This window comes from Balaenoptera borealis (assembly GCF_965194805.1).
Source record: "Balaenoptera borealis genome assembly, chromosome: 10".
In the NCBI taxonomy this organism is placed as follows: domain Eukaryota; kingdom Metazoa; phylum Chordata; class Mammalia; order Artiodactyla; family Balaenopteridae; genus Balaenoptera; species Balaenoptera borealis.
Window position 1 is genome coordinate 102,410,138 of NC_138874.1, and position 27,723 is coordinate 102,437,860.

At 35.5% G+C, this 27,723-nt stretch overlaps 2 protein-coding genes across 4 annotated transcripts in view; one reads left to right on the forward strand and one right to left on the reverse strand.

Annotated features, from left to right (window-relative positions):
* Window positions 1-1,657: 1,657 nt before the first annotated feature.
* DCLRE1A (DNA cross-link repair 1A) lies at window positions 1,658-25,164 on the reverse strand. 3 transcript variants are annotated; one of them, XM_082407781.1, is made up of 10 exons: window positions 25,095-25,164; window positions 23,458-24,573; window positions 19,822-21,522; window positions 18,215-18,348; window positions 17,007-17,125; window positions 13,997-14,137; window positions 12,355-12,500; window positions 11,417-11,571; window positions 7,008-7,149; window positions 1,658-5,996 (listed from the first exon to the last, which is right to left on the reverse strand). In XM_082407781.1, exons 2-10 carry the CDS (start codon window positions 23,921-23,923, stop codon window positions 5,836-5,838), a joined length of 3,165 nt encoding a protein of 1,054 aa, XP_082263907.1. In that variant the 5' UTR covers window positions 23,924-24,573; window positions 25,095-25,164; the 3' UTR covers window positions 1,658-5,835. The 3 variants fall into 3 exon arrangements, with proteins under 3 accessions (XP_082263907.1, XP_082263908.1, XP_082263909.1); XM_082407782.1 differs by having other exon boundaries at window positions 24,996-25,122; XM_082407783.1 differs by lacking the exon at window positions 13,997-14,137.
* Window positions 25,165-25,590: 426 nt separating this feature from the next.
* NHLRC2 (NHL repeat containing 2) overlaps window positions 25,591-27,723 on the forward strand; it is a gene marked incomplete at its 5' end in the record, with an annotated part of 60,937 nt that continues 58,804 nt past the window's right edge. The window contains one exon of the mRNA XM_082407820.1: window positions 25,591-25,768. Coding sequence (XP_082263946.1) covers window positions 25,591-25,768 — 178 coding nt within the window. The remainder of the gene's footprint in view (window positions 25,769-27,723) is intronic.

Below are 27,723 nucleotides of genomic sequence, written 5' to 3' on the forward strand. Positions count from 1 at the left end.
AATGCTGTTATGCATTTAAATTTATCTTGTTATTATTGATAATTCAAATAATTCTCATCGGACCAAAATTATACACCTGTCATTATTAATCATCATCTTATAGCAAATCAAGGCCACAATCTATAAAAACTGACTATTTTGCTTAGGCTTAAATAATACATTTTAGAACAATCATTTAATTGAGCTTTCTGTACAGTGCAATCTTTCAAGACAGAGTTAGTGAAAAGATGCTTGACATCATTAGTCATTAGGGAAATGCAAATAAAAACCACAACCAGATACCACTTCATATCCACCAGGATGGTTGTAATCAAAAAGGCAGATAATAACAAGTGTTGGTGAGGATGTGGATAGGTTGGAATCCTCATATATTGCTGGTGAAAATGTAAAATGGTGAAGCACTTTGTAAAACAATTTGGAGTTCCTCAAAAAGTTTAAACAGAGTTGCCATATGACCCAGCAATTCCATTTCTAGGTACATACCCAAGAGAAATGAATATATATGTTCACACAAAAATTTGTACAAATGTTAACAGCAGTATTACTCACAAGAGCCAAAAAGTGGATAACCCACATATCCACTAGCTGATGAATGGACAAAATGTGGTATTTTCAAACACTGGAATATTATTTAGCCATAAAAAGGAATGGAATACTTACATTGATACATGCTACAGTATGGATGAACCTTGAAAACATTGTCAAAAAAGCCAATAACAAAAGACCATGTACTATATTCCATTTATATGAAATATCCAGAATAGGTAAATCTATAGAGACAGGAAGATTTGTTGTTGCCCAGGACGGGGGTGGGGGGTGGGGGGGGGTGGATGGTAGTCAGTTGGGTGGTGGGGAGGAGAGGAGATGCCTGGGGAGTAACTACTAATGAGCATAGGATTTCTTTGGGGGTGATAACAATAATCTAAAACTGATTGTGGCGATGGTTGCACAACTCTGTAAGTATACCAAAACCCACTGAATCGTACACTTTAAATGGGTAAGTGATGTGGTGGTGTGTGAATTATAACTCAATAAAGCTATTTAAAAAAAAAAAAAGAAAACCAAAACATAACAAAACAGAGTTTAGCACTCTTTCCATGGATAAAAGACACTAATTAAAAAAACTGACTGATTTAGCAAAACAAGGGTATTTGGCCTTTATTCCCCTTCCAGACACTGTTGCTTTTAGTTCATTTACAATTTTATCTGCTTATCCCACGTGATACCTAATCAGAGCTCAGAGCCTCAGCAGGAAGTCCACAACAGTTCTTTCAAACAAACTTAAAAAAAAACAGTTTAATAACATTATCTAATAGTGTATTAAAGCATTGCTTTGAGCATTGCTTTATGATCTTAAGCTCCTTGCTTTCCGTTTTGAAATAGCAGAAGGGCTTATACAGGTAATGTAATTTGACTTTACGAAATTTCCTCTTTCATTGAAAAAAAGTCTGTCATATTTAGGACAAACAAATAGTGTTCTTAGGTGTTTTAAATCCCTATGTAATCTACAATAGCTTTATAGGGATTTAAACCACAAAATGTAGTCCCAAACAGAAGAGCAGCACTTATATAAACCAAGTTTGATTTAAATTAAATGAACTTCTTAAAGACCAGTTCAATTGATCACTCATGAATTGTTTACATGCTGTTTTGTTTCTTAATTAGTTTCACGTGTATCCTATTTCATCAACTAGTTCATACAACTCCAACCTACCCCAAACTTTCCTTTCTCAAGATCTAAAACCACACTAATTTATCTCTTAACTATTTTACATATATTAGCTTTTTTTCCAGCCCCCTATGGAAATGTTAAGCTCCTCAAAGGCAAGGATTTTGTGTTAAATGTCAACACCTCAGATATTCCATAATTATCGTGTTTCTCAAGGTTCAAGGCTTAGCCCAGTTCTCCTGTCAAGCTGTGTATATTCATATATGTATAAGTGTGTGTGTATATATCAATATCTATCTCACTTTTACTTCATTTCCAACACATAGGTATATGTTGACTGCCCCCAAATCTCCAAAAACTCTCAATATTCTTCAGAATAACCTCTAAACTCCTTAGTAGGGTTATCAGAATTGTATGCCATCTTCCTCAACCTATTCTTTCTAGTCTGAGCTTCACATGCCAACACACCAATTGCTCAAAGCTCCTCTTGCACAACTTATACTGTCACACCTCCAGGACTCGGCTGTCTCTTAGATTTCTCTCCAGTCTATGAAAGGTCTGTTAATCTTTTAAGGACTGTGTAAAAAGGCATCTTCTCTATGGACTCTTCCTTATCAGAATTAATTTCTCCCTTTGAAGTGCTTGGTATTATAACACTTGTCACGGTGCCTAGGGACATGTCTTTCTCTCCTAATACTACTTTTCTGACATTTGAGACTATTTTATTTCTGTGTGAATCCCTGAACAAAGAACATGTTTGTACCCCCTTCACCTTATACAGAATAATCACTCAATAAATCCTTGTTAGACTGAATTATTCTTAATTTCCACACAACACCAAGAATAGTGTGGGGCACATAGCAGTAACTCAACAAATAGAATAAGTTCTAAGAGAGAGGATTCAAATACTCAGTGACTGATTTTAGTGACAATTAAAGTGATAGATCTTGACAAAAAAAAAAACTTTATTCTCTAAATTGTTCCTACACTGAAGTAATGGACATTTTAATATACCCAAACAATCAACTGAGTAGTTTCAATATATTTTTATTTTTAGTGGTTCTTCTGGAATCACACTATTTTCACCTGAGGAAAACATGTAAAAGAATTTTGGAAGTCAGATTCTTAGAACATAGATGGATTTTTTCACTGTTTATTCAAGATTCATTCAAGCATTTACCATCTGTTAGAACTGTCTCTGAACCAGACCACATACCGAAAAAGGTACTAGATCATAAGATGAGTAAGATACGAGCCCTGCCCTGAAAGTGTTTACAATACCCCAGGGGAAGGATCTCAAAGGAATCTGGGTTTTGGTGCTGGTATAATTAGCTCTATATCGATGAATCTGGAAATTCTTGAAAATGTACTCTCCTAAATTCAGATTACAATATTTATGTTTCAATGTATATTAAAAACAAAGCTATAATGATATTCTATTTAGAAAACCACTTTGGATTTACCAAAATAGCAAAAAAACATAATTAGGTGCTACGAATCAGGACCTGGAACTAAGTTGAGGCATGAGAGATTTCCTACAGTAGCGTTTAAGGAGACACTCACTCTCAGGGTCATGCAAGTGCAGAGTCAGCCTTAAAAAGGATTTTTACCTTTTGCCTCTTTAAATTTTACATTCTAGGCATCTCTCCTGCCTCACCCTAGTTCTGGCCCAGCTATGATTGTTTAAGAAAAGAATAATTTTGTGTTATACTTGGCATTGTATAATTGGTCCACTCCATAACAAGTGTTTTATAAATTATTTCTGGTTTACCAAAAATAGAACAGTGAAATCATGGGGGATTGAGTTCCTAAGCAAAGAGAGTATGGCTACTTTCTGGAGAAGGGGTAGATACTAAGGGAAAGATGAAATATAATTAGCATACAAAATGATTACCAAGTTAAAAGCTTCCAACTATTCAGATTAGAAGTAATTCTCATACCTAAACCATTCTATTATCTATAACCATTAGCTTATGATTTTGCTGATTTCAGATAACTTCTTATTTGGAATTTTTCTAAGATCAATACCAAATGAACTGAATGAACAGCAATAAAACAACCAGAAAAGTTACACGGCAATATCAATAGTCTTTCAAGACAGATAATTTTGGGTATTAGTACTTGGAGTTCCCTAGTCTAGTATAGATGGTTATTCAGGACCAAATAAGGAAATTCTAAATGCATTTGGTTCACAAGAATATAACTCAATAACTGAAGAAAGCAATAATTTAGTTTTTCTGAAAACCAGTTTCATATTTAGGTACATTAATAAATTCAGGGTAAATGATAAATAACTTAGAAATAAAAGGCATTGACATCAAGTGGAAAAGGTTTTCCTATTAAATCAAAGTCATGAGAACTTGAAAACATCCTGTCAAGTGTCGGTGCATTCTGGTAATTCAATGTTTAGATAAGAGTGTAAAGGAGTTTTCTGAAAAGTTCCAAATACATGTAATGTATAGTAAAGCATTTTCCCCCTTGTTGGCTTAATTCTATTTCTTCTTCTCTACACATGGTAAGGATGTTCAAGAGCTGCCATCCATTTATTTTGGGTTGATGGTAGATTTTTTTCTTCTTTTGTTTTGCTTTAAAATTGAAAATTTTTACCTACCAAAGTGTTAGGTTATTGGAACTAAGAATTTCACATACAGTTCTCAACAGAGCCTTGAAAAGTTCGGTTGTTGTGACTTATTAGTAAAATAAATCCCATATTTGGGATGGTCCCTAAATGAGGTTTTGCATATTCTGCAATAATAATAGCAAAACAAATCATTCCAAGCTGCCATAATGGTGCTAATTGTGTAGAAAGATGTTTTTGTGTTCGAAAATAAGATGGCTGAGGCTGCTTTTAAATAACATGCCTGAATTTCCAAAGTAAAACATTCAAAATCATGAAAAATCTTTTTACCAATGAAAAATGACAATTCTAGGAAAAAACTATTACTCAAAAAAAAAGACCTTAAATGACTTGGTCATCTCCCCTATGTTAAAAATACCTATATTTGTAGATTACATGCAATTTTTCTAGTTATAACTCTTAATTAATGATTTATAAAAAGTTTAAAACACCAAGCCCAAAGAAGTCAAAATATTTTAAATATGTAATTGAAATCAACTCAGAACATAGTTACACTGGATTTATTACTACTGGGCCCCAAACGCTTTTTCTTCCCTAAACATGATTCCCTACTAACACCGCCATAACAAAGTAAAATCCAAGTTTATGAAATTAAAGTTCATGGAGAGTACTATTCTTCTGGTGACTGAAATCATCACAGAAAATAATTTTCCATTAAAACATTAAGGAATCCCTAAATTAATTTCATTAGAGGCAATGGAAGAATACACATCTATACACATGCATACTTTCATTATGCTAGCCATTTTCTTATTTAAACCCCATAAAAACATTTTTAACATGTATTGCCCCAAATTTTCATTTTGGATCAGTTACTTAATCTCTGTTGGAGAGATCAAGACTCATAAATAAATTGTATAATCTCACTTTAAAAAAAAAATTGCAATCTAAACTTTTAGTTATCTGATGTCTTGAGTAAACAATTCAGATAAACATTATTCACGCAAACTTTTCTCCGTCATTTACTGGGTAATTGTTTAGTCTCTTTGAGTCATCTTTTTCAGAGTCAAATGTTGAATTACTGTCACTGAAATTTTATAAGATTGCATAAATGTCAGCTATAAATCCTAAAAACCAAACGACACGATGGCAAATTTAAGATCAATTTTTTATTTAAGTATGCATATCATAGAAAAGCTTTATCTCATAAAAATATGCCCTATATTAAATAATTTTAAAGATACGTAATTACTTACATATAATGCTTTCAATCTAGTTTATTATCATGAATCCTTTGGTCCCCAAACCTGCCTATGTTTATGCTCCTACTGTTGGATGCAGAATACAACAGCCCCACAGGGAGGGGCAAGAAACAAGGGTACTAGGCAGACCAGTCTCAATTATCATTGACGATGCTGAGAGGCCCTGCATCGTGAACATGTTATTCAAATGTAAACAAGAAAATAAGCTGTATGAGTGACCTTCATGAGGTTTTTCACATAAAGTGAAATATCATATCACTGAAGATTTAACTACTAACAAGCTAGGCCCAAGTTACTTAACTACTTCTGAGTCCTTTGAGGTAACATCAATATCCAGCTTCCAACTTCCACTCTTTAAAATATTTCTCCATTGTGCGCCTGGATCTCAAGGTGCCAACATTCACGGTAGGTATGATTTTCTGCGGCTTCAGCCATTGAACAAAACGTTTCATCTCTGGGTAGCTGCTGTGTTCACTATAGGGAATCCCTGCAACACAAAAGACAGTGCCTACTAAAAAATCAAACTAATAAAGAAAACTGCACAAGCCAAAAATAAAATAAAAGAGAAAAGGAAAGCAATCCAGAGTATTTTTGCCAAAAATTCCTTGGTGCTTTTTTTCTGATAACAAAATTTGCTAGTATCTTTTACAAATAATAAATATTAAAATGATACAAAAACTTTTCAACATTAAAAAATTCTATTACTTTGCTATGTAGACACTTAATAATATGCATTTCTATAGATTCTTATTTATAAGTAGGTTTTTCTTTTTAAACAATTCTTCCCTTTAAGCACTTTGCCCAGCTATTGATTTCAGGAAAATTCTGGAAGAAATATGAGTAAAATTTAAAGAGTAACAAGCAGAAGACTCTTGATTTCCACGGCAAGTAAGCAGATTCCATCCCCAAGCTTTGTACACATAAAAAGGAAAAAAAAAAATTAAGTACTAAAAATCTCTTTATCTTCTTTACTGAAGATCAAATACCACAGAGAAAGAGGGAGAAAGGGTCCTGTTTTGAGTAAACTAGGATCCAAAAATGTTTCCATCAGCCATTATTGTAATAAGCCAATCTCTGAGGACAATGGTAAACGTCCTTCAAAGATGAAAAAATTAAAGTCAAGTCTGTATCTCTTGCTGTCATCACATCTAATCGACTGTCTTCCTGCTCTTGGTGTCGCAGCGTCATTTAAACTTCCAGGACAAAATGGCACTACCCACCCCTCCTTTCAAGTAGTTCTACAATCTCCCCTACATGTCACTGATCACACATATGGACTGATCTGTATTAGTCTATGTCTATTTACTGAAGTAATACTCCTTTATATGCATTTACAACATACTAAAGATACAGGTGTACAGCATGAGGAATGATTTGAACCTGTTAAATTATTAAAGATTCTTTGGTGTCTCTTTTTCCTTGGATCTTAATTTTACTGCTTTTAAAAAAATGTAAGGTAATTACAAACATTAAGAGTAAAAAAATTGAATAATTATACCATATATTGAAATGTTTCCTTTGGTCTGGGGAATAATATCCGCCATACTAGTTAACTTGTTAGAATGCGTCCATCCTGTAGGTCGAAAAGCCAAAATCTGATCATATTTCCCACCATACTTCTTCAAATGATTCTGTAAACCCTGTTAAATAAAAACAGGATATTTATTTAATGGTCAGAGAAGATGGGTTATATGGAATAAAACAGAATGATTAAAATGTTACATTGGCACAGTCACGGAGTTTTCTCTTGGTGAACATTAACTTGGAAAACCTAGTGCTGTGCTCCCCCCAAAAATAAAATCACCTAAAAAAAAATCTTTTCCCCTTTACTTATCTAAAGTTAAACAAGTTTAAGTACATTCTGAGAAAAATAAGATGAGGCAACTTTAAAGATAAGTAATCATGTGTTTTAGAATTACAATTCAGATGGCTACCAAAAACAAACAAAACAAACACCTCTCCAAATCCTACAATTATTAGGATATTAGAGATACTAGCATCTAATACTATCCTTATGAGAGATACTGATATTAACACTGGTAAACATCAATCCAAATATATCCTCATACATATACACCAGTAGAGGACTGACAGATGGATAAAAAGATGGAAATAACTTTATAATGGCATTATACTCAACTCAGACATACATTTTAAGATGCATAGTATCTAGTAGTTCCCTTTTCAAGTGTTTACTCCTTTTCACCCTTTATGCATGAACTAGAATAATTTCAAAACTTTTCACGGTGTTATGATCAGAAGTAATATGCTAATAAATCTTGAGGTCGTCATTAGTGAGGTCATCATTAGTGAGGACATTAGGTAAGATTCTCAGAAAATCAATGACAAAGGTTCAACCTTTGAAAGTTAAGAGAAATCCAGATAAAGATAATAATGGCATGAGGGATACAAAAAAACTCTAATACTTTTTGGGCTAAAGATTCAACCCAGAGTGTCAAAGGCTTAGTGTAAATTTATAATAAAATTTTAATTTTATTTAAAATAATAAAAAACCTAAACTGTATATAGTGTCATCTTGGATTTCCAGAAGTCTTCTTTTTCTTCTTTAACCATACATACTCTACTGAATTTTTAAAAGATGCTGGTAGGAAGTTCTGAAGAAATCATAAAGACAAATTCACTCACCCATTCATTCAATAAATATCTGTTCCAGTATTAACACCAGGTGCTGATGTCAGAGTGGTCAGTGAGACACAGCCTTCACCTTTTGGAAGTTTACAGCTTAAGGGGAAGACATCAATAAACACCACCTTCTGAGTCTTTTTTTTTTTTTTAATGGAAACCATCTGCCCTTTCCTAACTTTTTAAGACTCTCATCATTCATTATACCATCAGCACCTAGGAACTTACAGATTGATCTCTTCAGAAAGGACTCATTTTTAGTATAAATTTCTAGAAATGGAAATAGTTGAGGATTTACCCTCTTTTCCATTATTATCCAAGTGGATGAAGAGTGCCAATTTCTCTGAATCTCAGCATAGGAATATTACCTTTTTTAAAAGTACACCAATTTGGTAGAAGACAAACACATCATTTTTTTTTTTAATCTTTCTTTTTGATTACTATTTAAAGGTTGAACAGTTTATTGAGTTCATCAGACATTAAGATTTCACTTGATGAATTAATAATAACTCTTTGATTTCTCTTTTGCATCAAATAATGATCTTTTATTAATTTGTATACCTACCATTAAACAGTCATATTTCTTACCAACTACTGCCCCCCCAAAAAAGTTTAAGTTATAGCTATATAACTAAGTTTTCATTACCATATCCCTGGCCCTGCAAATTTTCAGATTTTTGTTTTACTTAGTCTAGGATCTATTGTAATACTATTTGCTTATTACTAATCCCTCTCTCTTCCTGTCCTCACAAAGAAAAGGAAATAATAGGAAACAGGTTTGGAGCAATTATACACGTAATATCATAAACTGAGAGTCCAGCTATCAATGCAGGTCATCAAACTTATCCATTCCTATTTGTCTCTGTAAAAACACTCGGGAGAACCCAATCAGAAGTAATTTCATGCTTTTCATGAGACAAATTAGAGTTACCATGAAAACATCATTAATCTGTGCCACAGACAAAAACAGGATATTATCATATAAGCCAAACACACAGAGAAGACTGCCGACAGCCACTAGTCTTTCATTAACCACAACTGCAGAACTACTATCATGAGGAATTTTATTATGATTTAGTCAACATAAAGTCCCTGATCTATGACTTGTCTCTCTGTTTATTGGTAACCAGTTTGTGATTAAAATGCATTCAGTAGATGTCCCTAAAGTTATTTTTTCAGTATGCAAATAATCATCTATAACATTACTGTTATAATGTTTTACCACATCCCATGAATCAGGTTTAAATCAGAGGTGATAGTAAACTACATACTTAACGTATATGAACTTGGGATGTTGAACTAGGTAGCACGAATGGTTTTATTTATAGGGTTTCTAAGTCTTTCAAGCCTGCCTTAGAAACCCTGACAATTGTATCAGGTTTACATTTTCACAAAAAAGTCATTAGCTCTGATACAATAAAACTATTTTTGGGTGGTAAAAAAAATTGGCTTTAAGTACCAACTAAAATATAGTCTTATGGTAACTGTCAGCTTCTACTCCATCTGTGTTCTGAAGATATGAAATTGTAAAAAATGTCATCAATATCTGATCACTTTCATGGAGGAAGGCGAAGGGCTACTGAACAATACCGACAACCTATGACAAATAGTGGAAATAATACAGGCAATGATTTCAGATATCCCTTTTTTGTTTTTTGTCTTCAAAGCAGGTAACTGCCAGTTTTTTGGGGTTTTTTTAAGCATACAGTTCAGTGGTTGTTGGTTGTATGACCATCATCACTATCTAATTCTAGAACATCTCATCAGCCCTCCATAAAACACTGTACTCAATAGCAGTCACTCCCCATTCCCTCTCCCTCAAGCCCTGGAAACCACTAATCTACTTACTTCCTCAGATTTACCTATTCTGGATATTTCATATAAATGGAATCACACAATATGCGGCCTTTTGTGTCTGGCTTCTTTCACTTGGCATGTTCTCAATGCTCACTTCATATAGTAGCATGTAGCAGTAATTCATTCCTTTTTACAGCTGAAGAATATGTCTATTTTATGTATATATCACATTTTGCTTATCCATCCATCATTTGATGGACATCTGAGTTGTTTCCAATTTTTTGCTATTATGAATAACGCTGCTGTGAACATTTGTGTAGAAGTGGACATATGTTTTCAATTCTCCTAGGCACATACCTAGGACTGGAATTGCTGGTCATATAGTCACTGCATGTTTAACTTTGAAAGAAATTAGCAAACTGCTTTCTAAAGCAGCTGCACTACTTAACAATCTCATTAGCAACGCATGAGGGTCCCAGTTTCTCTATATCCTCACCAACAATTGGCACTGTCTATCTTTCTTACTATAGCTATCCTTGTGAGTGTAAAGTGGTATCTCACTGTGGTTTTGATTTGCAGTTCCCTGATGGCTAACAGTGTTGATCCTCTTTTTATGTGCTTCTTGGCCATTTGTATACCTTCTCATTTATTCCTTAGCCCTCTGCTGTCACTGGCTTTCTCCAACATCACTTCACTGAAACAGTTCTTGTGCAGGTCATTTTTTCCTTACATGACCTCTCCACAGCATATGGCTCTTTTAAACACTATTCTTGAAAAGGTCTAGTCCCTTCATTTCCATAATATTCTGACTTCCCCACCCCTGTTGTCCCCCTAAATGGATAATTTGTCCAAATGAAACTAAGTTAGCAGGAAATAAGACTGTATTGCATGAAGTAATCTTTATAAAAATTATAAAAATATGCTATACCCTCCGCAGGATATCAGTGTTCATTTTATAATTAACCAACATCCTCATTAGCCTCCATGCAAACTGGATGCCTCTCAAATTTAATATATATATTTCATTTAATCCTCACAAGTATATTTTCAACATATCTCAATGTTATAGTGGCTTAATATTATACAGAATAGACCTGAAGAAAAGTAAGAACTCCCTAGAATTCTCCACTCATTTCCCTACTCATCCAGGAAGAATGGAGAACAATCTCAAAATGTTTGAATGACCAGAGAGCTGCACACTTTTCTACTTTTGTTTCTTCCTTTATGACAGTTCTCTAGTTCCTAAACTCCTGGTGGGCATATGAATTACTCTATACAGCTGCACACACACAAAAACTTAAAACATTTAAAATTCCACTTAAAAGATTTTCTAGGGCAAAGTTTACTTTGACTCCACTGTAACTGAATTCCTCTAAGTTAAATGCAAGTAAAATGGGATTCTAGTTTACAGTCATCAGATTGCCTTTTCTAGTTCATCCTAAAAAGACATATCTCTTGAATGCTTACCTTAAAATTAATTTGCATCATTGGGAGAAGGTGAACCAGTGAATTGCACATGTCTGTAGTGATGAGGGAATTAATTTCTGGTATATTGAAGCACTGTAATGTGTTATATTTTTCTTTGGACATGCCCACTTTTGAACCTAAAACATCAGCAATGGCTACAGGCAAAGGAAAAGTTTAAAAATAGTAAAATTACAGCTTATGAAAAAAAATAAAATTACAACTTAACTTTAAAATAAGAATTTACCAAATTAAAAGAAATTCAAAACATTCACACTTTTGCCATAATATCTCAAAAAGGCTGAACAGGTTTGTCAGTTAACTATGTGGAATAAATTGTGAGAAAGCCAAGAATTTATTTTTAAAGACCTAGTATTTAAAAATTGCATAAGATGTATGGAAAGAGTTAGAGGGAGGGAAAAAACAAAATTTGGAGGAGTTAAAACCTTAGCTTTATCATTTCACATCTTAATGTTTGACATTATGGGACCACAGTTAAGAAGAAATGGAAGTACTTTGCAAAATGGTACAATACTACGTAGACAAACTGCAGTTACATATCCAAAAATCATTTAGGAACAAAAACTAAAACTGGTCTCAATAATTAATTGATGGTTATCATCAAAGAATGCAGTGAAAGAACTATGCACTAGTCATCTTTCAAAGTTTACTAAAATACTAATGTAGCATGGACTTTTGCTCTATAAACATTTTGTAGATATAAAGGCTACTGTAAACATACTTATCAAATGTTTCCATTAAGTTAAGCCTTTCAAAATTTAAATGAATCAAACTCTACCAAATTTTTCTTTCAACTTCAAAGGTAATATTGAACTGTTTCAGGAAATAAATATCAAGTGAAAGAAGAGAGCCTGAACGGGCTTTATGCAAAAAGAATCTGATCTTTATAATACAGTAAATTAGCTACAGCTACCACCCACCTAGGAAGACTTTCTCTTTTCCAATAGAATAAGTGCCACAGACAACAAGAGCACGTGGGTTTAGAGTCAGAGTCTCAAAGGCAGTGTTGACGGCAAACTGGATAACCTCTTGCTGAGACGGAAAAGAGTATTCTGGGCTGCAATATCTGTGATATGGAAATATGGTACTTATTAAAAGAACAAGAAGAAAGTCATAGCATTAAGTTGGATGCTACTTTAGAAAACAAGCTTTAGCAAAATTATATACAACAGCAGTATAGTACATTAACACCACCGCAGTTATCTCACCAGTGCCTGTGGTTAAAATATTTGTTACCAGCTATTGATTATTTATGATGGAACTATACATTTCAATATACCTTTTTAATTATATTTCTTTTATAACCCTCAAATAAAGAAATTGCATTTTTTTTCCTTCAAGAATATTTCTAGGTAGCTATTTTAGCTATGAATTATAAGCCTTAATATCTTCTTTTTTTTTAACCCTAATCCCTATCAAAGGAAATACGATTTATAGGGATTATCTTTTTGGACTAAAGAATTCTGATTTAGTAAAAATATATATATTTTTAAGATAATGAAACTGAACATGAATTTAATGAAGTAGCATTAAATCAAACAGTTAATATTCATCTGGTTGTTATTTTCTTTTAGGAGATATAGAAATATATATAGTATTATGGGACTACAGCAGATCCAGTTGGGTCTACTTCAATACAATAACACCCAATGAAAAATTAACACTAAGACTACTAGTTATAGATATTTGAGATGAAAATTAAGCACTTTTTCACTAAAAATCTCATAAAGTACACACATCAAAGAAATATTTTTCCAATTTTCAAAATTGTTTTTGCTGGTCAGCCATAATTCTTATTAGTAAGAAAAGACTTAGTCATATCCCCTATATTCACAAAGAAATCAGAATTGTATGTAGAATAGAATAAAGTAACAAAAAAAAGTTTAAAAATAATTATTTTCTTAGTTCACCTAGTATTTAGGTGAATGGAAGAATTAACTATAGTATTAGAAAACCAGTTGTGGAAAGACCATCTCTTACTAAGATATGCCATCCAAACTCACTTCTTCTTGAAACAGGTTGAAATGGTTAACATAATTTCTGACCAACTGATGAGGTATTTTAATATATAAAAGAAGATAATAGTTTATACCATTATGTTTATAGCACTTAGGAATTCAAGGTTGCCACTTATAGATTACCTTTTGGAGAAAGGAACAAAGTAAGTTTGAATATTCAGACAGAATCTCATTCTCTGTTTTTTTCTTCACAATCATGCTTAATAGTTACACAGACACTTTGAAAGGATAACTTTAAAAGGCGTTTTCCTAAAGTTTGCTCCCAAATTTTTCATCCTTGTTTCAGTAACAAGATTTTTACATAAACCATATTTTCAAAAGGATATTACATAAAAATTGAGCTGGAGTCAGTTAAGCCATGCAATCCAAAATTTGTTCTTAAGTATATATTTTTTCAAAGAGCATCCACCTGATAAATACTTAAAATGATAATTGACAATAAGCCATCATTTTGATTAACTAAGCAAAAGTTCAAATTATTCATAACATGCAGGGCAAATGCTGTTGGTGGAAAAGAGAAGTACACAAACAAAGTTTCTCTTACGTTGTATCTAAGTAAAGTGTGTGGACTTTCTGGCCTGCAAGAAGAGAACGTTCCATGGTGGGATCTGCTCTGAAGTCTCCAGTGTGTAGTATGACATAACCGTTAGGAAGATAAAAAAGGATCATGACAGCACCTGGACAGCTGAACACAAACATTTCAAAGGAATATTCTTAACACAGGCAAAGCATCTAAAGAAAGAGTGTTCATTTCAACATCAACAAGTTAATATACTTTATTAGCTGACCACAATGACATAGCATTGTACTACAAAGGTATGTAGCATTTTAACTTAAGGAAATTTATGTCACACACACACAAAAAATGGTGTGCAGGAAAGGGTTAATTCAGCAGGCCAGTGTTGTGCAAACTCCACAGGTCCCCAAGAAAGGCCTGTCCTTAGGAATAGTCATTGGCTGGCCCTTGGGAGATAAGTTTTGAGTCCTTGAAATATGCTGCCTGCTAAGAGTGTTTTGTATGCCTGACACATTGGGCCATGTGTTACTAGTTTGATAAGTTAGTTTATGTTAACAGTGTGATCTATGGTGAATATCTGTCTTTGCTCTAGGGGACTGGCGTCTGAGTAGCCCAGGTCAATCAGCATGGGTGTGGCATGTGTACATGATTGACCCTCAATAAAAAACCTGGATACCAAGGCTCAGCTGAGCTTCCCTGGTTGGCCACACCTCCTACGTGTTGTTACACACTGTTGCTGGGAGAATTAAGCACATCTGTGCCACTCCACTAGAAGAGGACACCTCGAAACTTGCACCTGGTTTCTCCTGGATTTGCCTCCATTTGCCTTTTTCCCTTTGCTGATTTTAATCTGTACCCATTCACTGTGATAAGCTGTAACCACAAATAAAACAGCTTTTCTGTGTCCTGTGAGTCCTTCTGGTGAACCACTGAGCCTCAAGGTGGTCTTGGGGACCCCTGACACAATGGGGTTTGGAAATTACTGCCGAAACACAGAGAATTTTCATTTTAAATTCTAGGAAAACACAGGTAATAATTACAATTGTAATTAAAAACTTCCCCTTATCTCCCTGACCCCAAAATTCAGGCCCCGATGACTTCACTAGAGATTTTCCACCAAACAGGGAAGAAATAAAAATAATTACTACATGACACCTTTTAGAAAATAGAGGAAGGAATATTTCATGAGACCAGTATTACTCTGATATCAAAATAAGACAAAAGTGTAGTTAAAAAAAACCCTATAGACCAATATACTTTTTAAAACAGACACAAAATTCCTTAACAAAATATTAGCATATCAAATCCAGCTATATATTTTGAAAAAGGGTAATACATGAAGACCAAGTGGGGTTTATCTCAGTAATGCAAGGCTGGTTTAAGTCCATCTTTGTCATTTACCACATTAACATTATAGAGGACAAAAGTTGTATTATCACCTCATTAGATGCCAAAGAAACATTTGACAAAATTCAACACCCATTCATGATTACAAACTCCCAGCAGAATAGGAATAGAAGGGATTTTTCTCAACCTGATAAAAGGCATCTATGAAAAACCTATTGCTAACATCATGCTTAACGGAGAAAGACTGAAAGCGTTCCCCTTAAGATCAAGAACATGGCAATATGTCTGCTCACATCACTCCTATTCAACACTGTATTGAAAGCATAATCCCGTACAATAAATAAGAGAAAAAATATCATTCTAAATGGAAAGAAAGAAGTAAAATGAAAGCATCTTTATTTGTGGATGACATATGTAGAAAATTTTCAAGAATCTACAAAAAACCTACAACAACTAATGAGCAAGCTTAGCAAGGTCTCAGGATACAAGATCAATAAACAAAAATCGGTTGTCCAACAAGAAGCGAATGGAAAAAATAATTGTATTGTGTCCATACAATAGATAGTACTCAGTAATTAAAAGGAACACACAACAGCATGAATGAATCTCAAAAACATGAGGAGTGACAGAAGCCAGATACAAAACAGAAGATAGTATATGATTTCATTTAGATGAATCCCTAGTAAAGACAAATCTAATCCATAGTCATAGAAAACAAATCAATGGTTTCCTGGGTCAGAGTCGGGGCTCGGGATTGACTGGGAAGGAGCACAAGGAAAACTTCTGTGGTGGGGAATATTTTCCACATTTTATTGTGGTGGGAATTACATGGGTGTTTACTTTTGTCAAAATTCAGCAAAGATTTAAAGTGGGTCCATTTTATTTATGTAAATTGTACCTCAATAAAGTTGACCAAAAAAAAAAAATCAGAACCTGAGTTATCATAACTGGTGATTAAAAAAATAAACAGCAACAAAGTTAGCAGACAAAAACTTATAGGCAACCTGAAAAAAATAACAGGCCTGGATTTTAGGAAACCTAGGTTTAGTCTTAAATTTAATTCTCTAGGCATCTACGATCTCTAAGGTACATAAGGCTAACATTCTATGGAAATTATAAAGATGCATAGCTGACTGACAGTTACATTTTGGCAATGTGAATCCTGGCAGTACTTTACATTAAAAAAAATGAGGGAAAAAGAAAAACAATTTCCAAGAAAAAAATCTTCCAAGACTTTAGTATCAAAAACCTAAAGGATTTCTTAAAGGAAAAAAAAAAAAAAAACCCTCTAGAATCTGAATGGAGTACCAGCTGTTAATTTATATAAGTGATATTAAAGAAAATGGCAAAAGGTTATCTCTTAAAGCACAGCAGCAATATGTTAAAAGATTTAAAAAAAAAATAAGATGGAGTCTCATGTAAAGCATAGTAATTTAAACTGCATTAAAAAATGGGTTAGAGAACACTTAGAGAATCTCTCTACATTTAATCTTTGATCCTGTAATTGGGTATATTATTTTTCAAAAGGAGAAACACATTTTACTTAAGTGTTTCTTATCTTACTTAAATAAGACATTTATGAAATATCAAGCATAATAGTTCCAATAAAAAGTTCTTAAATAGCCATGCAATGTGTTTTCCTTTTGAATATTTAAAAATAGGGTATTACTAAGGTAACTTTAATACTTACTGATTGGCATCTAGCAAAACAACCTTGACACCATTCACTATACATTCAGTGTCTGTTGGCAATGGATGGATATATTGTTCTTGCACGTGAAGTTTGCTCTTCAACAAATTGCCAGTTATCTGCAAAACAGGATGTGCTTATTGCTGATACATTAAAACATTAAATATGTCTTTTATTTCATATCTAGTTTAGAACCCAAACATCTTAATAATCTGCTGGTTCTCCCACTTATATTCATGTAAACCCTCCAGAATGCCCGGAAGAACTTTCTAAAATGACTGTGTCACAACTCTGCTTAAACAGTGTCACTGATTCTCCCTCACCTGTAAAAAGTCCATTATCTCCATCATGTCATACAAAACCCTTCATGATCTGCCCCCTACCCATTTCTGTGGATTTATCTCCTGTTATTTCCTATCTTGTCTTTAGTGATTGTGAATTATCTGAAGTTCCTGGAATGGGCATACTTCTTAGGTGTCTGTGCCTTTACACAAACTCTTCTCTACCCGGAAGGCTCTCTCCTCTTTCCTCTGCCTTGTTCTGAAATGAGACAGACCTGCGTTCAAATTCTGACTCTGCCATTACTAGCTCTGTGACTTGGGGCATGCCACTTAACCTCTCCAAGCCTCAGCTGCTTCATTAATAAAAAGAAGATAATTCAAGAATGCTTGAGGATAAAATCAAATTCTAGTCAAAGTCCTTAGTAGTACACATTAAAATGCTCACCTTTTAATAATTAGTTCAAGGTATCTCTTTCACCGTGAAACTTTTTCTAACCTTAGCCTAGGACACAGTAAAGCCCCGCTTCTCCCTCCTTTTAGGCATTCTGTTCACTTTTCTATTACAATACAGATCCCACTGCGTTACTATTTGTGAATGTGTAGCCTGAAAGCTCCTTGAAGTTAGGTATTTTGCCTTGAGTATCTTTTTAGGCACTCAGTAAATATTTACTGAATGAAACTTACGTGTTTCAGTACATCATGAGGTATCAATATTTATTGTTTCCACATAATAAAGCATAATTTAAAAAATCTATTGTAACTATTGACAATAACTCATTTAATTTTAGAATCTCAATGTGGAGTGTTTTTTCATATATTTTCTAGAAGAAGGATAGATCTTACAATCTTAATTACCTTTTTTTTAACCAGGCTGGTTAGAAATTCACTGCATTCTACAAATTCAGGATTTAGAATACTAAAACTTACCTCACTACAATAAACAGGAAACGTGAAGTTTTTAGACAATCCAGCATAATGATCAGAATGAAAATGTGTGAGAAAATAGGCCGTGCAACCTTCAACCAATCCATACTGAAAGGCATCGACTGTAAAGCCAGTTCCTACAATGAAAACACCAACACAGCTGCTTGAGCAATAGCTAACAAAGTAAAAGCAACCTAATTTGCTTATATAGCAAACCCTCTGACACCTTTACATCTCATTTCCAACTTAACTTTACATTTTAAAATTTAATTTTAATTTAAAAATCTACACCACATAAATTCAGCAAAAGGTGATACTAGAGACGAAAATGAGTCTTATAATAAGCTTCCATTAAATATCCCAGTATAGGCTTTTTAATGAATAACTGTACAAAAAAAAATTAAAAATACTAAGCTACAAATGAGTTACTTTTTTGTTTTGCTGAATGTTTTCACAATACTTACTGGGCACCTAAAATCCTTTACTTCTGCAAAACAGCAAAAGGAGAATGCTAACTTTCTTTTAAAACATGAATTCTCAATGGGGGTGATATTGGTATGCTTCTAAGGGGCAAAAATGGTTAATGACACAAATAATCTAATGGCCCTCCAAAGGGCCACAGTACAATAACAGATAAACAGGGTATCTGTAGTATTTGAATTTCATTGTGGGAGGTGGGGAGGAGGAAGGGAAACAAACAAACAAACAAAAAGCCTAAAAAGCCTCCCTAGAGGAGCAATAATGAAAAAAACAAAAGATTGAGCTGTTCTGAAATTTGTTCATGAGAAAAAACAAGTGCGCTGACTGTGATATGCAGGTAAATAAACATACCTCCACAGTTCTACGGAGGCCTATCCACACATGGCCCACTAATTCTGGGCTCACTTAAAATACAGAAAATTAATCAAAATAACTATTAAAAACAGAACTGGTACTATGATGTACATAAATGCTTTTCTTTACATAAATATTTTGAACAAATTATATTGAATAGATTTAGAATATCAAAAAAACATATTAAAAAATCTTTCTGAAACCAAGTATATTTGGGCAGTTTTATATTCTTTTCAGAAGAAGGGTACCTGTTTTCTTCAATAATAAAATTCATTTTACTACACATTTTTCTACTAACTCATCTATGAAGACATGAGAAATTATAAGAACATGAAAAGACTGAGAAACTAAGTTATGATATGGTTTAAAAATGTTTAGCATTTATTATGACCTGTATAACCTGTGACATTTTCCTTCTTCGAAGCTATTTAGTACTTGCATTTTTCTTAAGTGCTTAGAGACTGTTATTATGGTTACTTACAGAGAGCCTTTCCTCCTTCTGTATTAAGCTGATCTATATGAATCTTTGTCAGATCTGTAATATCTATCTAAATAGTATAGTACCTTATATATAGAATATGTTTAATAAAAGTTTGCTGAATTGAATGGAGTAAAAAAGATTAAATAGGAAAAAAAATCTGTTACAGGCCGATGAGGTATAAAAAGTAAACACACACAAAAAAATTGTTTCACACACACATAACACGGGCAATGAACATGTAATTCAAAAAAGTTGCGTCTTCGTAGATATAGTAAGCCTTGATATTTCAACTTACCAGGTATTTTCTTATAGAATGGACATGTCCTTTTCCTTAATTCTCCTGCATTCGATGACTCTGGGCTTTTCGTGTTCCCTCTCTGCAGCCTGCCATGAGCTGATTTTATGAAGACTCTGTCTTTCCTTAACTTGACTGTTCCAGGTTCTGTCTTGTTACGGTGACCTGAACTCTTCTGATGTACTCCTTCCTGCAGTGAATCTGACTTTTTAAGTCTCTTTCTTTGATGCTGTGACCTCTTACGAGAAAGTTCCACAGAGGGCTGACTCTCACTTAAATTATTTGCCTCTAATTCTAAATCACTTAAAGATTTTTCTCTTTTCCTCTTGCACTGCCGGGACCTCTTTTCATTAGGACTTACAACTGTATTTAAGTTCATCCCTTCTAATGCACTTTCCACCAGCAATTTCTCTTCTTTTCTTTTGGGTGGTAGTCCAAAATACACACCTATATCCATTTGCTTCATTACCTTAGTAGAAGGTTGTGATGCATTACACTTAGGGCCAGATGGCAATATTTTCAAAGACTTAGCAGCAGTAGGTGTACTAGAAAATATCGCTGTATTTAAAGCTGTAACTTTACTGTCTAGCATACCATCTAATGCCTTTCTACAGAAACATGCTGAGTTTGTATTGTGCTTAGCATTGAAATTCTTACTTGATAATTCTCTAGTTTTACTTTGGGTTGGTTGGAAAGAATGACACCCTCCTCGCTGGCTTTCAAAAGGTTTTGACATTTTACTCTTAAGTAACGGAAGAGAAATTTGATTGTAAACAGCTGATTCTTCAATTACCTGTTTCTCTTTATTTGATTGAGATGAGTGAAATTCTGGCTCATCAGGTTTTGCTTTAGTGGCTTGGTAACTAGGAGAAGTAAACCTCTCTGCTAATGCAGGTGGAAACAATATAAAATCATCATCAGTATATGCTGGACCATCACGTAAAATAATACTCTTACTTTGGAAAGTAAGTTGAGATGAATCATTTAGAGTGTTGCATTTATACAGTTCTTCATCGTATTTCTCCTGAGTTAAGAAGCTATCCATTTCGGGGCAGCTCTCCTCCTGGTCCTTCAGTAAAGGGTCATGGAGTTTTTTAGACAAAGTGGAGCTATTTTCATCTTCTTCTAGGCTGCTATCTTTAGAGCTTTCCGTAAAGAATAGTTCCTGTTGTGAATCATCCAGCTTTTCACCTGTATCATAAGTTTCTTCATCACTTTGAAGTGGAGAATAGGAGATTTCACAGTTGCTAAAGTCATTTTCTGGCAATGTCAAATTTATGTGTTCTGGGCTGTTTTGACTGTCTAATTCTTCAGCAAGAGGCAAACCAAATCCTACCAGTTTGTCATCATTAACAAGTTCTGTAAATTGTGGGACTTGTTGGGAAGTTTGGATATTTGTTGAAGAGGAAACCTTTTTATCAGTTTCAGTTGGAGACTGAGATTTTCTTAGACATTGTGTCACTAACAAGGGATCAGTTGAAACTTTTTTTTTTAAGTTATCTGTTTGTTTCTGATATGGAGACCATCTTTCCTTAAGGCTACAAAGAAAGCCTGAATTAGTCTCACTGAAACTCCCACCTGACTCATGGGATGGATCACTGAAAGGACAATTACTAGCCCTGCTTTGAGCTAGCAGGAGATGAGTGTATCTCTTGTAATGAGAAGGAATTGTTGAGGAACACTGAAGAGCATCAGGACACTCTGAAAATTTTAATAAAGAAAAAAGTATTACCGGATCAAAGCACAGACTAAGCTTTGACAGTATTAGCACTATAAATTAACATGTAAGTGGAAAGTCATCAGTCCAACTTTGAGGCTTTAGGACAATAGCTATCTTTATACAAACAAAAAATTAGCACACAATAACAGTAATCCAGTATGGTTTTGCAAGGTGCTAGTTATTATTTTTAAATCAATATATTCTTTTAAATTTCTTTTCAAATACTCTTTTCCCCTCCAAAAATTTAAGACTAACACCTATTTCTCCCCACTAAAAACTTTCACAAATATGAGCTCCTCCAAAATGCACGTCATGCTTGCACTAGTTATTTCTTAAACAGGTGCTACAAATTGATCCCATCAGTTTCACTACGTCACTATTGCTCAAGCAGTAAAGAGTAGAGAAGGCTGGTATGTCTCTCACAGACTAAAGTTCTATCTCAATTTTTATCTTATCAGGCAATGCATACGTATGACAGTTGCAGTACCAAATTAGGTTCCATTATTTAATATTCACACTGTATATGAAACAGTAATAGCAATCTTAATTAGAGCTGTTCATACCCTAAACATTTTAGGTTCTGTTCTAAGATTTGAAATTCAATTTGATAAACTGGTTAATAAGGCTTTAATAATCTGGAAACTATTCCCTGTCATACCATTATGACTGAGAAACAGTCTGTAAAGAATCCTGGCATACCCCGCCCCTTGTATGTTCATTTCCAGGCCTGTCAAAAAATGATCCCCCCCCAAAAAAAAGATGTCACATTAAACTGGAGACTTCATTGCTTAAAAATTAACTTAAAACCACCTCATAAAAGTATATGTTATAGAATAAAATTCAATTCAAGAAGAATCCACCTGAGATTATCCATTCAAAGGAGTTTAATCAGTGAAAAAACCAAGAGAAAAACTCTTTGAGGTGGTTTCATCTATAAGACATTTCACCCTGAGAGCTCACCATGGGATTCCAACTGCCATTTCTGACTTTCAAGCCACTGAAAAACAAATTACTAGCATTTGAGGAGGTCTTCTCTGCTGTATAAGGCTAGTGCCAATATTTTTTAAGTTATTTTGCATCTTCATGCAGTACTTTAAAATGAGAACTAGAAGTTGATAATAAAACGTCTTCTGAATCATAGTTAACACGAAAGCCATACTGAATATTATTTTTATTTTACTGAATTTTGATTCTTTGAGATTTAAAAATTTATGTCTGGTATATATAACTTTTAAATAATCAAATCATCAATAACAACTCATTCTCCATATACTACAAGTAGGATTTTCTACATATTAAACACAATATTTATTATATAGTTTAAATGATAACAGAAACATAGTATTACTTCAGTTCTCATTTGGCACAATTTTATTTATTAGAATCTTAATAACCAAACACTCCTTCCTAGTTCTTCTTTCTGTCTATTAGCATGATGACCCCAACACAGCCGTACTTAGAAGGCTGGACTACATTCATGATTCTCTAAAAGTCTGTTTCATAAAAGATGATAAAATGGGCAAGCTGTTTAGCTTTTAAGAACCCTCATCTATCAGATATCAATACCACCTACCTTATGCAGGTGAAAATATCTAGCATAATATGTGCTCAATTAACATTTATGAAAAATCACAGATTTTCAGGGACTCTTATGAAACAGTAAAATGCATTTAAACTGTTTTCAAGTTGGCAACATTCTTTACAATTATACTATTGACTGTTATCTTTTTACCCTTCACAAGAAGCATAACAATGCATTACCTTGTTTCCTTCTACAGTTAAGTCATTTATACTTTGAGTATCTCATCTCACTTTTGGTTTACGGCTTACCTGGCTTGTTTCACCGGACTGATATGTCTGGCCTAATGCAGGTCTTTTTGACTATTTAGAGTCCACTATCTTTTTTGGAATCTTACCTGTTTCGGAGACTGGTATGGAATCCAAACACTCAAAAACATGCCATCGAGGTGTTTGACCTAGCAAGGAGGAAAAAGGTACCTGGCAGTTTGGACAGTACCCATCATAAACTGGTCGTATCTTCGGAGACACGTGTTTGTTTTTGTGAGTCCTACAGTGCTTTCCTGGAGTGGCCTCCCTGTCTTGGCACTGCTGAACACCATCTCCACAACTAGAGTTCTGACTGGAAACGACAGAAGTCTGACTGTCTGTTTCTCCAAGGCACGTTTCGGGGGCCTTAACCTTCTTTTTACCTTCTACATTTCTTTTTTTATTTCTGTTTCGTTTTGACTGGTATTGTCCATCTGTTGCTTTTTCAACAGATTTTGGAATATTCTCAGAGCAATTATTTGCATGTACTGATTTGGGTTTTCTTTTGGATTTGTATTCCCAGATGTCTTGTTCCAGAAAAGCATCCTCTAACATGGCAAAATGATTTTGATCATTAAAGAAGCACTAATCTTAAGTAAATGAGGGTCTATGTCTTGTTACAAAATTTTTAAATGGAATTATTTTGCTCAGGAAAAAAAAGGTAACAAAAAACCCACCAACTTGATGGGAATCTAAAGCTCTGATAATGAATATATTGGCAAACTACAAACCTTATACCTGAGAACACTTGCTGTTTCATTTACAGCACAATAAAATTAACATCTGAGTTTTAAATTGTGTGTATTTCATTCAGGTATCTTGGCTTTTTCCAGGACTTGATTCATAAAAAGTAGTATCAGTAATACTTTGAACACTAAACCCCAATGGGAAGTATAGGTTTAACAGTTTAATCTTAGAAGGAGCTTCGTAAAATTGTTATAAAGCTCCTGTCAGTTCTCTTTCAACTGGACAATTGTCCAAATAATTCACAAATCCAACCACAGTCCCTGGGCAACTGGCTCAGCAGGTGTTCCAAACACTTAATGGCTACTAGTTTGCTAGTAACACTAGTCACACCATAATCAAATGTGTGTGATTGGTAAAAAAAAAAAAAACACGCGCCCTTATCCGTGACTGGTGGATATTCGACAACTTCAGTTTCCTGGGTCAATCCAGTATCTTCCTCCAGCGGCAATGAACAAACACTGCACAATGAACAAACAAAATTCAAGTACGTGAAGTTGTGCTTGCACTGAGGCCACCCACACTCCTAACTCCAGACCGCAGAGGTGGTCTGCCTGAAGGCGATCAGCTCTCTCTCCAGCAGCCTCAAAACCAAGCTTCATCTGCCTGATGCCTCCCACCGGCTCGACCCCCTCTTTGGGCATTAGAGGCTGCAAGGCCAGCGGAGTGGGCCCTCACCCCCTCCAGGGAAGAGAGCGAGGGAGCTGCCAGCACAGTTCGCTCCACAAAAGCCATCAGTGCTCTCCACTTCTGAAGACAGAGGCCGGGCCCTCAGGGATCCCCGCGGCCGCCCACCTGCCACCCTCGCCCCTCGGGAGTAGCTGCAGCTGCGTCCGCTCCCATCGTGCCCCCTCCCCCTGCTTGGCTGACAATCTATTCGCACCTGCACTTCCATCACTGCGGGGTAACAAAATGCTGCGTTTGCGTATAAGCCAAGGCCATTGGCTAGTCACTCCCAACTTTAAAAAGCCTACTCCTTTACCTTTCGTGCCGTGGCGGGAACAGCTTCGCTTTCCCAATGCTGTGTCGAATCGGCTGATCCTGGCCTAAACGTGAGACTTTAAAAAGAAAAAAAGTTAGGGCCCTTTTAAATCCTACGGATTTATTTTGGTTTGTTTTAGTTCTAAAACCTGCTCATTTCCAAAGTGAAGGGTGGGGAATTGTTCTCTTGGAGCTTCTCGAACGCTGGCCCAGAAGCCTTTTCCATGTTGAATCTGGCGCTCTGAATGTCCAGGCTCAGCTGCGGCGAGAAGATTTAGAAGGGGCGGGGTAGGTTGGGACGGTAGTTTAATTACGTGCCTGGGAATTGCGTCAATTTGTACTTTAGCATTTGAAAAAAGTGCTGTGAGCGTGGCGTGGGGCTGGTGGAGAGTGAGGCGAATGTGCGGTTTTGAAACCAAAGGACCGTAAGTCCCTCTCCCTCCAAACGAGACCGTCCCGCGGGCTCTGCGGCCGCCTCTGGACCGTCCGGAGAGAACATGGCGGCGCCCGGAGCCCGGAGCTGCAGCCTCTCGAGCCTGCTCCCGGCTCAGACCTCGCTGGAGTACGCTCTGCTCGACGCCGTCACCCAGGAGGAGAAGGACAGCCTGGTCTACCAGTATCTGCAGAAGGTGGACGGCTGGGAGCAGGACTTGTCAGTGCCCGAGTTTCCGGAAGGTGAGGGGCTGGCTTCGGGGTGGGGACCCCTCCCGGAACCTCCCCTTCCTTGGGGACGGCGCCCTCCCCTGAAGCGGTGGGCGAGGCGTGGTTCTGCCGCCGCGCCGGGCAGAGGCGCTTCGCCCAACCGAGTCTCTGTCCCCAGGCGGCGGCGGCGGCGGCGGACCGGGGGTTTGTGCAGGGCGGGCACAAGCATCTTCGTCTCTGTTTCCTCGCTCTCTGCCCGGGCCGTGTGTTAACTCAATAGACTTTCCCTGACTGTTTGGTGGCCCCTGTTGGCAGTGATTCCAGTGTCCATGCCCTTTCAGGCTGGTTGCCCAGCATCGTCATCATCTTTGTGCATCATCTTAGCTTCCATTTATTGATCACTTCTTATGGGCCACACACAGCCCTAAACACAAGCGTATTATCTTATTTAATCCTCTCTGCAAACCGTGTGAGGTGCTCTTCTTAGCCCTATTTTATAGTTGGGAAACTGAGGCCCGGGGGCAGGGAGGTTAAGTCGTCTGCCGAGGGCCTCACAACTGAGAACGGCTAGAGTTGGATTATACAGACACCCCCCTCTTCGCCCCCCACTGCATCGGCCGGTTTCTTAACTGTGCCGTTCAAAGTCGTGAACCTTGTAATTTAAAAAATCTGAATCAATTATGGCCTGTCTCCAGGTTTGAATCCTGGCTCTGTGAATGTTTGGAGCACGAGGGAACTGATATTCCCAGCAGTGCTATTTGTGAAGCTCATCTTGCTATGATAAACGAAACCGAACTTCACCTTCTTTGGTTGGGACTGGCATTGTTTTGCCTGGTGGTGTTGGCCTGTCTCCTGGCATGACACTGAAACCACATGTATAGTTAATTGGTTGGATGTGGCAGGGTTCAGTACCTCATGGGAGGTCTATTGGAACCTTGCCTCTGACGACAGCCTCGTGTCTTTCGAAGACTTTTGCTCTCGCCTTCATACGTGCTTATTTTATCTGTTATTAATCCTATACTGGACTTGAATTATTGTGGCATTCTATCAAAAGAATTGGGTGCATTAGTTCTTATCCCATCAAAGAAACTTTAAAAGTTTATATACATGAATGTGTATTTTTTTTTAAAGTCTCTAAGAAGTTAGTTATATATCGTACCCTGTCGTAAAACGGGCATGCCAGCAGCTAGGATTTGGGCCAGTGTTTTTATTTTCTTGTTTGTATCTACGATGAGTGTATTTTATTACTATGAGATTTGATCTTTGTGACTCATACGTAATACAACAAAATATTCAGGCTTCATATTTGACACAGTCAAATTTTCTGCTGGACCTGATTATTGAGAACAGAATACTAGATGTGAGTTTTTTCTTGGTTTCTTTATCAGTTACTGTAATCAGGAAGTCATAAACATAACTCAAAAACACTGTGCTTTGTTAATTTCTTCAAAGAAACATGTTTTATGGGAAGCAGTGTGGTATAATGGATGGATTCAGACAGACCTGGAATTAAATCCCAAGTATTCCATTTGTCAGTTGCATGATTTTGAGCAAGTTAGTTGACTTTGCCAAGCCTTACTTTCCTCACTTATAAAATGGAAGCAATTATTTACCTTTCAGGTTTATTATGCAGACTATATAATATATCTAAAGTTCTTACTTCATAGGAGAGCTCAGTAAATGTTATTGTTAGCAGCTTTTAAAGTTATATTCATTGTTATTGTTATTATAAAGTGAATTATTAAGTCTGGTAAGCACCTAGCACAAAAACTGACATGTAATTATACTTTCCCTGCCTCCCCAATCTAAGTCACTTGACTATTTACAGAAAATAAATTTGAGACAAATTCATAAATATTTTAATATTAGGATTTGAAATATACATAATTAGTTTGAAGTTTTATAGGGTCACTTGATCTGGCATACAATTAAAACTTTATCAAAATGGATAGTTAAGACCTCACTGTACCCTAAACCTCACTAGGTGT